This window comes from Capsicum annuum, chromosome 9, assembly GCF_002878395.1.
Source record: "Capsicum annuum cultivar UCD-10X-F1 chromosome 9, UCD10Xv1.1, whole genome shotgun sequence".
In the NCBI taxonomy this organism is placed as follows: Eukaryota; Viridiplantae; Streptophyta; class Magnoliopsida; order Solanales; family Solanaceae; genus Capsicum; species Capsicum annuum.
The window spans coordinates 63,961,133-63,976,672 of NC_061119.1; the positions used below are offsets into that span (position 1 = coordinate 63,961,133).

Sequence of the window (15,540 nt, forward strand, 5' to 3'; positions counted from 1 at the left end):
TATAGTTCATTATTTCCGACTTCAAGGTCGTCGAAAATTTTAAAATTCTCTATTGTTTTTTACTTTAAGGTCATCGAAAATTTTAAATTTCGTATTGTTCATTGTTTCTGGCTTCATCGTTGAAAATTTTAAAATTGGTATTGTTCATTGTTTCTGAATTTAAGATTGTCGGAAATTTAATAATTATATGATCATTGTTTCCCACTTCAAGGTTGTCGGAAATTTTCAAATTCGATGTTGTTTATTATTTTCGACTTCAAGATCGTGGAAAATTTCAAATTCGATATTGTTCATTATTTTTCACTTTAAGATCGTCAAAAAATTATTTGTATAGATGTAGGAATAATAAAGTTTGAAAAGAAAAAGAGATGAAAAGTAATGGTGAAAAAAATAATGGTGAAAAAATAATAAAAAATGATAAAAAGTGATAAAAATGGAAAAGAAAAAAAATAAAAATTAATTTTAAACTAAAAAATACGCGTCAAAATGTTGTTGGCACGTGCATCACACTTTCCAAAATGACTAGTTGTCAGGTTTTAGGGGGTAACAATTCCACTTTAAATAGTTCAGGGAGGTCATAGGACCCCCGCAAAGTATAAGTGTGTAGTTGAGATTTAGGGTAAAGGTTCTGGGGGCTTTTGACCATTTTGTCTTTTAAATTATGCTTTAGGTTCTTGCGCTTGTTCTTTAAACTCATATTTGGATTTAGGAAAGAGGATGAGTATGTCAAGATTAGAGTTATTGATGAAATTTCTTTTTAGTTGCTAATCATTAACTCGTTTGAGAATGAATATGACTTCAAAGATAATTTTAGGTGGGGATTTTACTAAATAATTATTGTTTCATTACAAAGGTTTCACCAAATATTTTGCACAATCTTCATTGGCTTATATGAATTATAACCTTCTCTCATAATACATTAGAACTCCTAATAACCTCTTAAATGACGTTATAAGTGAAGAGTAGATGACTTGCAAGTCTTGGTACGACGATACCAATGTCATATTGGTTTTTATTGTAAATGAAGAGTTAATGGGTTTACATGAACTTATGAATAAATCATTAAAATGATGATAATGAATTATAATATGGATTTAAGAGAACTAGATGATTAACCAAGAGGGGATGAGTTCTCTCGGTTCAATAATCCAAATTTATATTTTGCCGACGTAGGGATGACTCATTCCATAATTTAGATGACCTAAGATGTCTCCTTTATGAGGATGATTGATACAGATCAATACGATATTATATCTCAATCCACGTGTTAAATGTTGATTGAGGATTAGCCAATTGAGTGATGATCAAACCCACATAGCCCGTAATGCATGTATATAATGTCGGCAATGCCATTTTACCTTAGAAGTAATGCAAATAAAATAAATCAGCTCCATTTTCAATAAATATTTTATGTTTCTTTTTTATAGTTTTAATTCCATACACATTCTTATATTATGTTCTATTTCCTATTACGTATTGACCATCTTAGACGCTACATTATTTTATGATGTAGGTTCCAAGGCATAGGCTCATAGTTCTGTGTAGCAGTAGAAGCACTCATACTAGCTTCAGCTTTTGGTGAGTTCTCCATGACATATTTTATTCAGATGGTAGACTTTTCTCAGTTTTGTAGTACTGTTGGGGCCATGTCGTGGTTTACATAATTACTCTTTCCAAACCTATGATGATGTCAGTTTCGATGTTTTAACTTCTTTCAGATATTTTGGAGTCTTTCATAATTATGTTTAATGATTTAGACTTTTATGAATTGATCTATAATTACTTCTTCCGCAAGAATGCTCATGATGAAAGTTAAGTGATTCTCTCATGCCATTTATGATTTCAGGTGTCTGTTACGTCCAAAGCTTAGACTTGAATCGTGAACTGCCTTATTCTTATTCTCGTTGTTAGGAGAATCCAAAGATGGCTTAAAGTTGAGCAACCAAATTTTATCAGTCCTCAATTCTTACACACCACTAATCACTAATTTGACAATAATATGATGGGAAAAACATAAATTAGAAACTAGAATCTTACACAAGAATAGATATAGCAATATCTCTTAATTATTACCCAAACTAATGCCCCTAAGCTAAGAAATCATTGTTCATATAGAGCAATTTTGTAAATGCAAAAATTTATTCGCAGTCGCAACGTCACGGGCGCGAAAAAGACATCTCAATGATGGAATCCACTTAACACGTGTGGCTCTGTAAACATGACTTGCATCCTACAGGAGCGAGTCCGTACGCATGAGATTTCCTCGTAGCTGAGACTATGTCGATGCAGATGATCCTTACCAAATCAACCAACTCTGACCCTATCCCTTCCTGTCAAAGTGGAACCTTTCTTGTTGAGGTGCCCTCGCATGTGCAATACCTGGCCTGTAGGATCAGAAAAGGGTGCTTATGTGATTATACTCGATATGAGCAATAAGCCAACGGTCCTAAAATCAATCCAAACTTTGAAACAACCCTCGTAAATTATTTGGAACCTAATGAAAATAGTCCAAACATGTAACCTACCTAAAAATTACATTTCGTACCAGTTGAACCATTAAAACACCAATTTAGGATCATCTTGACCAAATATTGACCAAAGTCAACTCTTAATTTATTCATTTTCAACCAATTACTCGAATCACATATTAAAGCCTCAAGATCTGAATCAACTATCTCGTTAAATAAAAATTACATTTCGAGCTTAATAAAACTATGAGAATTTCATTCCAAGTTCCTCTTACTCAAATATTGACTTTGATCTAACTGTATAAAATTTTAATCTTCCAAAAGAAAAACTCATCCAAAACCAATCGAACCACTTCGGATATCGTTCCACCCACTACCGCATACCACAAATACCATATTGAAGCTACTAGAAGAAATAAACTAAAGAAAATACGCAGAAATCACAAAACATTCATGAGTGTTGCTACAAATATAACTTCATACAAAAAAACAAATCGAGCAAAAAAAATGTATGATACAATATTCAACTTATTTACAACTTTCATATAAATATAATGCAATTACAAACAACATGCCACTTCAATACAACTTCCAAAAAAATTTCATACAATAGGTCTTCGTATGTGGTGTGTATGTCTTTTGTATGCCATATATTCTTCTTCATCTTTGATTTTCAATTTGAAATTAAACTGATGGGGACTTTGGATTCGTGTTTGGTCAAAATATAGATGATCGGTTGGGGAGATATTGACAAAGATACAAGCTTCAAAAAACGACAATGTTTCGGCGACGGTAGGCATAGAGATTGAAGATTGAGTTTAAGTTTTGTGCATTATTGGTATATAAAATTCTGCACTATCAGGTAAACTTGATCTACTGCTGCAGTTTATCCAACTTTTTACATAAAAAATTGAATAATCTGTCGTAGCAAGTCAAGTTTACCTAATAGTGAAGAATATTTTGTCCTGTGCAAAACTTAAATTCTTAAAGATTTTGCAGTGGAGTTGTAATGGAAGAAAACTCGCGACAATGTTACTTCATTGGTGTCTTTCAGTTTAAAACCCCGATGATGAATTTCAAATGAGTGATTCACGGATTTGAAATTGATTATAGAAAAAAAATGCCTTGAAATTGAATGAGGGGGATATATGGCAATCAGTTTTTCCTTTTTATACCTACATTTATGAATGTGATAAAGGCCCATGCTTTTCCTAATTCGCTACTATGCACAATATAGTTATTTTTGTAAATGTGTCAAAAAATGCGTATATATTCTATATATTAAAAGAGTTGCCTTCGACATGACAGCTTAATGTCATTGGAGAAAAGATTGAGGATATTGTGATCTTTAAAATATTTTACAAAGTAAGGTTGCTTAAATAGAATTATCTTTGATGTTTTGTTTTTTTAACTTCTTAACATTTTCAAGAAAAAATGTATCCTTTTTCATCAAATTACAAATCATGCTCTAATCAAATGTGCATTCTTTTCCCATCAAATTACAAATCATGCCCTAATAAAATGTCATTAAAAGTAGTGGGGGCCATTGAACTTTTCCAAATCCAAATACTAAGGGATAACTAATATCGGGATTAATTATTTCAGAATTACCCGGGATAACTTATCCCACCATGTATATGGGATAAGTTATCCTGGGACTGTGGGATAAGTTATCCCGGGTTGGATTAATCCCTCCAACCAAACAAAGGAAAATGTGTTTTTTTTATTTTATCTCGGGATAATTAGTTATCCCGGGATAACAATTTCTAAACCAAACGACCCCTAAGAAATGTTTAAGTAATTTAAAAAAAAAAAAACATAATTTACATTAATTAATTAGAATTAGAATTTAAAACTAATATGTTCTATATTTCTTTTCATTTGGCTCATCTTTTACTTATTTATTTTAGCAAATTAAGAAAATTTTATTACTTTTTCTAATATTATATCTAATTTATATTTTTAAAATTAATAAATAAAATTAATTTAGTAAAATAAATTTCAAATACATATTTTTTAGGACCCGTATCAAATCAATATGGACTAAGTAAAAAAATTAAAATCATATTTATTAGATTGGCATAAACTGCTAATAGATTTTACCTTCGTGAGGGGTCAACATAACTTATATCAATTATATATAAATAAAAGTTATCAACATTTAAAGGATACAAATATATGGCATGTTTATTTTATTTTTTTATAATTAAGATGGCATAAAAAAAAGAGCAAGAGCATAAATACAAATAATCATTTAAATTTATGTCATGTGCTTTGATTAAAAATGTACTTTTTAAATTTAAATTTATATGCGGTAGGGTGACTAAATATAGACACAGAATTTTGCAGTTGTCATATATTAGAGAATTGTACATGAAAGAAAAAAGTTCCTAATACCATATTTGGGTCCACAACTCTAGGTTTCAATGTATAGGATATTCCAAAATTAAATCTTTAAATTTTAATTAGTTTTGAATATAAATAACAGAATTTTTTTTTAAAATGAAGAATAATATACTATAAAATTAAATTTAAAAAATAATAAATTGAACATTTTACTCTAAGAAGAGAATCAACGGTACCTTTAATGATTGAAAGTATAGAATTTAATAAAAAATTTATGCACTTATTTGAACCAAAATCAGACTGCATATTTTTTTTTGATATTTGTCAGTATGACAAAAATATATTAACACTTTTACTTTTATGAAATTGAGCTAGTGCTAGCATACACATTCCCCTCGTGTTGTAATAAAGGTGCTTAAGTAGCTATATGGCATGATATTCTCGTTATGAGTCATAATAAGGAAAAGAGTTTTACTATTAGTTTTGTTTGGTGGGACTAACATTATTTAGCTCATCTTAACATAACGCATCTCACCTATGTAACATATGGGCAGATTAATTACTCCTCATTTGTCAATCAACCATCTTGATCAGCTAAACCCAACCATTTGACACCCCTACTTGCTACCTATTCCAGCAGAACCCTCAAGCCACGGAGTTTCTGATATGCTTTGGACATTCCATCGGGAGCTTCACAAAGAATACAAAATCCATGCAAAATTAACTGTAGTCAAGTTACCATCTTTGGGAATTTATTGTTGGTACTCCCTCCACACGCATATAGGTTGTTTCTATTTACTTGGCCACTTCAAAACCGAAAGTACCAAATCAGTCGCTCTGTACCACTTCCCTCTAGAGCAGCATATCGAAGGAAATTAAGAAACTGACCCATTCAAGAAGAGCAAGCACGAATTTCAAATCATTATTTTTTGGTTCAAGCGGAAGTTTCTGAGCAGTATTTCATAACAAATTTGAGAATCTGAGACAACAAAATTTGTTACCTATGCATTATATTCCTGGTCGTTCTGTACAGCAAATATGTAAGTGATGTCCAGAACAAGTTGCTCGCACATCAATTATGTACAAATATGAATGTGATTAGACTATAACATCATACTCCCGCCTCTAAAGAAAAAATTGAGGTAGAGTGCAACACTCTAGCAAGCTTACTAGATCACCAACTCAATAACCTGAAAGAAACAGGAAAGAGATGACACGTCAAAGGGAGATGGGTAAGGTAAATTTAGACACTGAAACTGGAAACTGATGGACATTACCCATTGTGTATATTTCCAGCATGGTCCTTTTACCCTGCAAACTTCATCTCAAGTATATACTAGGGTTGAATCCAAATTGTTGACAAATCTACAGATCAATTTAAGCATCAATGCTGTTCCCATCCAAATCAGGTTTTGTATGGTGAAGGCCTGCCTCTCAGCCAACATGAGTTCGTCACCTGTTATAACTGATTCTCAGTAATCTGCATTTTATAACATGAGCAGAGGTTTCAATAAGGCATATGGAAGAAACCGTACTTTAAATTTGTTCTCCTTCAAAGATTCCAAGGATTCAGCAAGCTCTACTTGTTGTGATGCTGTTGCAAGAAGTGCCTAAAACAAGAAAATTTATTCCACATGTCAATGATAACTAAATAACTCTACTACGGGAAAAAAATGAAAGGTATCTGGAAAGTGCATGGACAATTAATTACTTTCTTCGTCCTCTGCAACTCCTGCTCTATGAACTTTATGCGGTCCATTGAATCAAGCAGCATGTGCTCTTTTTCTGGAGGAATTTTGGTAGGTTTCTTCACCAGATCAGCCACCGTCTTCTCTAAATGTTGCAACCTCTGACAACATGGATGGAGGAGATCCTCCTTTTTTGGGGAAGCATTTTGCTCGGCAGGACTTAATGATATCTGTCCATTTCTCAATCTGTTTGTATCATTATTCTTCACAAACAACCTACCCCATCCATGAAACAAGAAGCATATCCATGCAAGTGATCTGACCATCATATCAATCATCAGGCCAATGATTGATTTCTCAGGCGGCCTTCTTTGTACTGATACAGTAGCTCTATCTGTTGCAAAGAGAATAAAATGATTAGTGTAGGATCCCATAGTGATGCTTATTTTCACAACAAAGCAAAATCCTGTAGAAGTTTTCTCACATAAAAAATGGCAAACAAACAAATCAGTATAGACAAAGCTCCTTTCCTCTTGAAAGTGAAAGAGAAACGATGCACAAGGAAGATTTTGAGAAGGCTGGGGAAACAGAACTGCTTATCATGTTGGTGTTTGGAAGGCTATCAGAACTCTATGACCAATTTTCAGCAATAAATCAACTAGCGAGTTGGAAATGGGGTGAACTACATCCTTTTGGGAAGATAACTGGTTGGGGCAAGGTCTCAAGCTATTATTCCCACATAGGGATGGAATTTCAGTTTTAATAGAATTTGAATGATCGGGAGGTTGCCAGATTTGTTGAATTTCATAACACACACAATCAGTTCACAGGGATGAACTAGAATCAAGATAGAGTATGGTGGCCGTGAAATAAGCTGCAGAAACAAGGGAACATGTCCAAAGTAAAACTTGAGAAATTACCGATAACATGCAATAATAGAAAAATGTAGTCTGGTAAAGGAAAGATCAGTTGAATAAATACAACATGAAACTCACTGATTGGCCATAGAAATCAAAATTCTTACTTGGAGAATTCAAATCTTCAGCTGTAAGCTTAGGCCCATAATCTTCTTGAACTAAGCTTCCAAATGAAACAGATCTCCTAGTTGGTACCTAAAGCAATCAAGCACGAGACATGAATAAATATATACATTGGAGAATCAGAGAATATTGAGCATATCAAATTTGAGGTGGAAATTTATAGACAAGTTTCTGTATTGTGTTATCGATCACAATTGATAACCAACCATTGGAGAACCAGATTCTGCAAATTTGATTATAGCCACCTCCAACACATAGGGCTAATTATTGCAGTCAAATAATGTCTGCATAGAGTATAGTAAAATACGAAAGAAAATACTCCCACTATCCCATGGTGACTACTTTCACCTTGCAGTAGTTAAAGTAAACAGATGATAGGTACATGTTAAAGTAAAGTGTCAGAATAGATTATTATATTCAACATGGCAGAAAAATATTTAAATAATACGATTATAAAATGAAAAAGCGCTTTTGTTAAAGGAAAAGTAGAATAGCGCAGGATGTGCAATAGACTCTTGTCACTCATTTGATTCTTGGCCCAGAACCAAGTTTGGCATTTAAGTGAGAAGACTAGAGGAGCAAGCCCGCTGAATTTTGAAATTGGAAATATCAGATTTCTCAGTTTATCAAAAAATGAGGTATGGTTATTTGGTTAGACGTCACACCAAGTCTTTTTATTTCCCACAAATGATCACCTCTGAGGTAGTGATATGGACTACTTACATTTACCCTCCCCAGATCCCACTTTGTGGGAATATATTGGGTATGTTGTTGTTAACCCATAAATGATCAGTAAACAAGATAAGAAGGTACACTATTATTTTTTATTGAGCTGAATTCTTGGGAGGCAAAAATTTTGTTTTCAGGGGAAACAGTCAAATTTGGGACAGACCAAAAGAGAAACTGGTTAATTTTTATTGGGGGTGGAGGAATTACATTCCAAGGGGAATGCAAAAATATATTTACAAATTCACAAGGAAGATGCATCTGTCATATCTTTCTTTGCAGGGGATCTATTTTGTGCATGATTAAACAATAATCCTTCTGTGCAAATTTTTGTTGCTAAAGAGTGTTTCTTCAGTTTTGTCACTGCCTTCCCCTTCTCTAATACAGGAAAGTTAATACCACGCTTGCCAAATTACCAATGTACATAGCATGATGACGAAATGGCTTAAGAAATTGAGGTAACTCAAACATAGATGTGTTCTCAACCTGGCATAAACAAAGATCAGAAGCTGGGAAGCTGGTAAAACATAAAAGGGACAAACAGAATCTTGTTACTCACTTTGTCAGAAAGTTGTTTTGATTGGATGATACTGTAAGCAAAGATCCCCACATCCACTTCAGGTTCTGCAGAAGCAATCTCATTGCGTAGTAACTGAACAGAAATAATGGTCTCAAACATATTGCACCTCTAAGATAACTGGGAAGGCAGAACATATTGCATCTAAGCCACTATAATACCTGTGGAGAAACCGGTTTGATTTCGATATCACTATCGGAGAAGCTTGTAATTCCCCTGGGATAAAGTGCTTCACCATGTAATGTATGGACCAGCTGCAAAAGTTTTTGGCATGAAAAAATGAGAAATCTCTGACAACCGACTATCACACGAAATCCTGAATATGATTTCTACAGACAAAGATACCTTCATCAGCTCTGGATCATTCCAGGGTCCTTTATCAGACCTGAGACACCCATCTGGATTTGGGCATGAGCAGGTTCCTCCAAGAAAATCTGGCAATTGGCTGATCATAAAACAATGTACATAATGAAGGAATGGACACAGTATTCAATTATCATACTTTTGCAATATAGAAACTGACATTCTAGCAACCATTCATATACCTGGGGTCTATGACTTCTGCTAAGTTGCTCTGGAATTTGTTTCCTAATACCTGTTAATTGAACACAGGCAATCACTGTAAGTTTCACATAACCCTTAAAGACAACCATGCAGATAATGTAAGCTCCTTTACGTGTATTTTTGCTGTTGTCCTTGGGTCAAGAAATCCTTTTGCAGTATTCCACAGAAATCTGAATCCATTTCCAGCATTGACAATAAACATCTGGTGCAATGTCTGCAGAATAAGAAAGTTATTAGCAAAGGATCAAATAATTGAAAGGAATACAAAATTTATCATTTAATCTTCCACACAGAAACTAAGGCACCTCTGGGTAGTTGTCACCATCTATCTTTTGCATGCGCATGACCAAATCATGGGCAAGCTTACCAAAACTCCTCCAATTCTACATTATCATAGAAAAGATGTTGCATATCAAATATGGAAACTAATGAAGTTTAGGTTGAATATGAAAAAATTCAATTCCGACCAGTCCTTGTACATCCAAGATCGTAGTAGAAGAATCTATATGCCTCCTAGCAGCAATCGAACATGCCGGAAATTTTTCAGCAAAAGTCCTTTCAAACCCTTGGATGTGATACTTTAAGAACCTTTCTATTGTAGTGACATTCATAAGTTTAGTAGGTTCAATCTTGCCAAGTCTTTCAATATAGACGGGTCGTCCCCCTCTGTCTACACCATGGTAACCATGAGGGTAATAACGCTGAACTTTCTCATATTCCTCATAGGCAAAATCCTACAAATTTCCAGAGTTAACATCAGAATTTAGACATCTAAAAGACAAAAATATGTGCCAAAAGAAGATGCAAAGAGGGAGAGAGCATAGAAAAATATATCTGATACTGCATAAGACTTCAGTCCTTAGGATTCTAAACAAAAGATTGTTCTAATTCATTCAAGAAATAGTAAGATAGGGAATGATAGAAGAGGGACAACCCCACTATTGTTCGACAAATTTTACATGTATTAGCAAGAATGATGGAAGTACCCTTTTTTGTGAAGAAACAAATATGAATAGCATTTGGCTCTAAGGCCTTAAAGGTGAACAAAAAAATTCCAGTTTAACATCAATTGTCGAAATCAAATCATAACAATGTCATAGCCCCAGAAAATTTCCTCAGCCACTTTGGGTAAAAGGCGGGAAAGGAATAAATACACTAAAAACAAGAACGAGAAGGATCATCTAATAAAATTTCTATGCTGCATAGAGATTTGATGGTTTTCAACCACTACATACAAAGAAGCACTAAAAATTGAAGCACTTTGGTACATTGGCTCCTTCAACAAGTTGCTATCATTCTAAAGATGCCAAACAGTTACTTGAATCATTTTGAAAAACTAAGCTATAAAAGATATCCAGAAAAAGCTTTAACAGGGAGCTTTGGTAACAATTATACCAACCATCATCATTTGAGTGTACATAGCAACAAAACCTACTGTTTTCTAGCAAAAGCAAAATACAGCAATGTGTGCTACAGAACTCTACCTGTATAATCGTGTCTACTCCTTGTTCTTTTCTCCAGTTAAGCATTTCAGACCACATTAGCTTGGCCTTATCAAGGTCAAATTTCCTTGCTTTTAGGAATCTGAAATGGAAAGATGCTCTCAACATGGAAAACGAAGCAGTGTTACTAGGGAAACTGAATCACATTGTCTTACCGTGCATGAAAAAGAAAATCACTCTTACTGAAAAACATCTATTTTTCAAACTATTGTTAAGAGTAGAGAAGAAATTAAGCATATACATCTGAAGAACAATTTTTAGAGAAATAAGATTTGGTGAACAAGAGGAGAAAGAATTATGCAGAGGCACTTCCAGAGGATAGAAAATCTGGAGCACTACTGTTTGTTGTCAAAGAAAATATGCTGCCATGAGAATAAATTGAGATATATTTCTTTTTTCGTTGTTTATAAGTTTCAAAATTCAACTTTCACATTGCTTAATAAAGAATAGGCCTGCACCAAAATTTATGGTCTCAAAGCAGTGGCCACCATGAAACCTCCTATTGGTAACTGGTGGGATTCCACCAAAAATAAAAAAATGAAAAAATGAAAAACTAAGCTCAGCATCAATCTTGCCAAACTCTTTAGACTTTGTTAAGATGGATGCAAGAGTTTTGGAAAAAAATTAACTATTGGTTTTCCATGATTACTGCCTTATGCTTGAGTTTAGAAAAGAAACCCCTGGAAAGAGTCTTTATTAGTCCAAAAATCTCAAAGAAGTCTATTTCTAATCCTCAAAACAGCTAGGTGGTCTATTTCTAATCCTCAAAACAGCTAGGTGGTATTCACAAGCTACATGAAATATATCAGGAAGGTTATGTGAAATCATTGCAGGTACATGATCCAAAGTTATATATAGCCTCTACAAGGATTTGGATAATCAAAAGATGAATTCTGTTAGTAAACGGATAGACAAGGAAACAACTAAGGTCAAGCATATGTGTTCCTTAAATAGATACAAGCCTGTGATATCTGAAGTAATATGCTCATTCCTGGAAACAATCTTATAAATGGAGGTAAAGCTCATTAAAAGGTTTCTGTTGCCCAAATTCAAGATCCTTCCACCATCTTATCTGACATTCTAGGGAAGAGAGGTCATGCTTTTACAACAGTAATTTAAAAAAAACAGTCCCCGTTTTTTCTGTTACCTCAACGGCAGTGGATAATTCTTCTTCCTTAAATTTCTATCGGCAGTCAAAAGAAAATAAGAGAAACAGCCTAATTCTTGTTATTAAGCGCTTTATTGTCTTCCTTTCTCAAGAGAAATGACCCTTCAGACGTTGGAATCAACTAAAACTTATTAAGGTATTTATTTTCCTTAAAACTCTAAATATACTTTCAGGAAGATTAAGCTCGGATCAAGTTGCCAAAAAAGGTATAGGGATTAGGGACCGGTGACATCCAATCAATCCCCAAGATCATCCAATTCTCCCAGGGCATTGGAGGCTCAATGAACATGAATTTAGCTAATATAAAAGTTTCATGAATCTTCCCAAGCTTTCTGTGCAGCTGCATTTCAGATCTTCCTTAGCAATATATCTACGATCCCCTCCCCAAACATGTGTACTGTAGATTAATATGAACAATTCGGGTTACAAAAGTACACCTACTACGAAGGCAACAGCAAAGCAAGGCTAGTGACTATTGCCCCAACTGGATTCATCCGCGGAGCTTTATGGAAAGCATGATCCTTGCAGACGCACCACCAAGAGAATTTGTCTTGTTGATGTTTGATTTTTCTTTTATGCAACAGAGAGAGAGAATAAAGTAGGGTTAGCATTTTCAGCAGAACTGCAAGTTACCTCAACATAGTATGATAATCATCATGACGAGCTGGAAGGAGATCCTTCTCCAACAAGGCCTGGCGAAATGAATTCACTGCCTCCTCTTCCTTCTCGTCTCGAAAATCTTCAGTTGAAATGGAAGCAAATCGGCAATGAGCGACTCGTTTACTACGTCTTTTGAGCGAATGCGTTAGCTTTGTGGAAGCGTTCATTGCCTTTTTCTTCAAAGATCTGATTCGAGTTCTTCTCTTCTCGTCCTCAGATGCCTCAAAATAATATCTTTTTGTTCTTTCGTGATCGTGAACTCCAACAATTTCTTAAAAAAACAAAAGGAATCGATTCAGTTCTAGAACTCGTTAAAAGTAAACTTAGAACTATGTGCAGCTGAATCCAAATTTGCCACAAAATACCTGGCATTGTGCTTCTCAAATCCTAATTACACCGTGATATTGCGCAAAGCAATCCAGTTCTTCAATTTTGAAATTATATCGTGAACCTCCACAAATCAAAATCATAAAATCAGTAATGAAACGGTAACATTAACGCGAAAATTTCAGATCGTCGACCAACGTCGTACGAGAAATCGTTCCGTTTGAAATAATCAAAAGAGAAACTCCATTAACGGTTGGGACACAAATAATGAAAAGAAGAAGATCGAGAAGGCAAGAGAATAGAATTCAACGTTTTTTTTAGATGTTTAACAAGCAATTCAGCTATTTTATGTGTATACCTAACGGAGATGCCTCACACACACGGAATGTAGATGATCGATCAATTGAATTCTCTCTCTAGGCTTGCTTCTATACAGTGTACGTGTTTATATTCTCTGTTTCAAAAAAATCATGTACTTGGCATAAAATTTTAAATAAAAAAATACTTCTAAACTTGTGATCTTAAATTAAATTATGTTAAGTGTATTAAAATATTTATTAATTTTGTGATTTAAATATGTGAGTGAAAAGTTAAAATTAAAATATTAAAAAGAAATTATTAAAAAGAAATTAAAAAAATAAATAAATTATTTTTTTTTAACAAGGCAGTATATATACTAGAAACAGGCGTAATTAAAGCTAACTTTGCTTTCGGTTTACTCTCCTCTATATAAATATTTCTCTCTATATTATGGCAAAGTACGAATCTCTTGAAAGCGTCCATTACTTTCCTTTTACGAGAAGAGGGGGACTCTTTTCTCTCACTAGGATTTTTTATGTTCCTCTCATTAAAGACTGGGGAATTAAATGGGCAGCGGGGGCATACTAGCAGGTGGGGAATTGGAATCAATCTCTATCTAATATGAGAGAGGCAAAAATGACATGTGTCAACACTATAAAAATTTAATTTAAATATTAAAAAAATATAATTAAAATAAAAAATCTATCTACATCTACACATTAACTACCTCTATATGAACTGCAGATTGAACAGTTACATTTTAAAAAAAATCATACTTCAAAAAAATAAAAAAGAATATAATAATATTAAACAATGACATATCCACGATTTCCCCCTAAATATGGTTACATTAGGATCAAGAAACTGCCTTTTCAATACAAAATTAGAATTTAAAATTTAAAATTAATAACGGCTTCTTTAATTAACCGTGACAAAATTAGATATAATGACAGAAAATACACTATCATGATCCTATTGCCAGTTATTTCTCATTGTCTTCTTTTATTGTTGAACAGACAAAGAAGAACACTATCAACATTCTATTTCTTTATCTTTCATGCTGAAAAATTATATGATGTCTAACATTGTGAGTATTTAAAACAGCAATCGAGGGATCAATCCTTTTTTATAACATCGAGGGATCAATTCTTTTTTGGTAATATCATGGGATTTGTTCTCCATCAGTGAAGAAAATTTACTTCCTCAATGAATATTTAACCATATAATTCACCACTATTACAGTATGCAATCGCTTTTAAAGTTTTCTGAGTCTCCAGCAGTTGTTGGCACAAATGAGTAGAGATAAATTTAGTTTTAAATTTCTTAAATCTTAAGTAAACTTTATGAATTTGACTTGAGATATATTTTTTTCTTGAATTTGAATTAAAGATTGAAACAAATGGATATAGATCATATAAGAATTACTCCACAAATAATAAGATGATTATCTGAATATTAAGACGATTGTGTTTGTTTTGTTTTCATTGTTTCGGATAGTTAGTTATCAGTGTTGGGACACATATTTCCATACCAACATTTTGAACTTAAAGTGATTATCTTAATATTGCTCCCTCCGTTTCATATTCGTTGCTTCCTATGGACTTGACATACCCCTTAAGAATTAAGAAATTAATAAATAGAGATGCATATCGATGCAATAATTAATATTAAAATTTGGTACATATTACTTCATCTCATACATTATGTCTAGAATATGGAGTTCTTATAATTGAAACTAATAATAATCATTTAATTAATTTTGATTTTGAGAACTGAGATCATTTTTGCACCATTCAATAATTTTGAAAATTGTGGAGGTATTTAGTATTCTATCAACATACGTATAAAATACTTTTGATTTTAGAACTTGAAAAACTAAATTGAAATAAATATTTTTAAAATGATGGTCAACTAATAAGAAATGATGGGAGTAGCTTTCAGTTTGAATTACTAAAAGTGGTTATTAGCAAATCAACTTTTAAAATTTGAAATTAATAGCAACTTTCTACAAACTAACCTTAAAAATTCTTAATCTTTTTATTTTTGTTTTTTAGTGTTAGATTATCAGGTGAACAATTAAAAGGTGGGGTTTAGGTATGATAATTTATGACATATTGTTCTTGATAAGGTTAAGAGAAGGGGGAAAAGCTTCAAAACAGATGTTAAACTTGAGA

At 33.2% G+C, this 15,540-nt stretch overlaps 1 protein-coding gene and 1 long non-coding RNA gene across 5 annotated transcripts; one reads left to right on the forward strand and one right to left on the reverse strand.

Annotated features, from left to right (window-relative positions):
* Positions 1–5,126: 5,126 nt before the first annotated feature.
* LOC107842534 (phosphatidylinositol/phosphatidylcholine transfer protein SFH9) lies at positions 5,127–13,761 on the reverse strand. 4 transcript variants are annotated; one of them, XM_016686438.2, is made up of 17 exons: positions 13,425–13,761; positions 13,105–13,190; positions 12,713–13,010; positions 10,894–10,993; positions 9,877–10,143; positions 9,715–9,792; positions 9,522–9,623; positions 9,391–9,440; positions 9,191–9,290; positions 9,007–9,099; positions 8,828–8,920; positions 7,527–7,614; positions 6,526–6,896; positions 6,350–6,424; positions 6,092–6,270; positions 5,816–6,004; positions 5,127–5,697 (listed from the first exon to the last, which is right to left on the reverse strand). In XM_016686438.2, the coding sequence occupies exons 2-15, from the start codon at positions 13,109–13,111 to the stop codon at positions 6,220–6,222; spliced, it is 1,773 nt and encodes a 590-aa protein (XP_016541924.2). In that variant the 5' UTR covers positions 13,112–13,190; positions 13,425–13,761; the 3' UTR covers positions 5,127–5,697; positions 5,816–6,004; positions 6,092–6,219. The 4 variants fall into 4 exon arrangements, with proteins under 4 accessions (XP_016541924.2, XP_016541925.2, XP_016541923.2 ...); XM_016686439.2 differs by lacking the exon at positions 5,127–5,697 and having other exon boundaries at positions 5,727–6,004; positions 9,889–10,143; XM_016686437.2 differs by lacking the exon at positions 5,127–5,697 and having other exon boundaries at positions 5,727–6,004.
* Positions 10,993–13,334, forward strand: LOC124887331. The gene is made up of 2 exons (XR_007044842.1): positions 10,993–11,657; positions 11,689–13,334. It is a non-coding gene; the product is annotated as an uncharacterized LOC124887331 (long non-coding RNA).
* Positions 13,762–15,540: the final 1,779 nt, after the last annotated feature.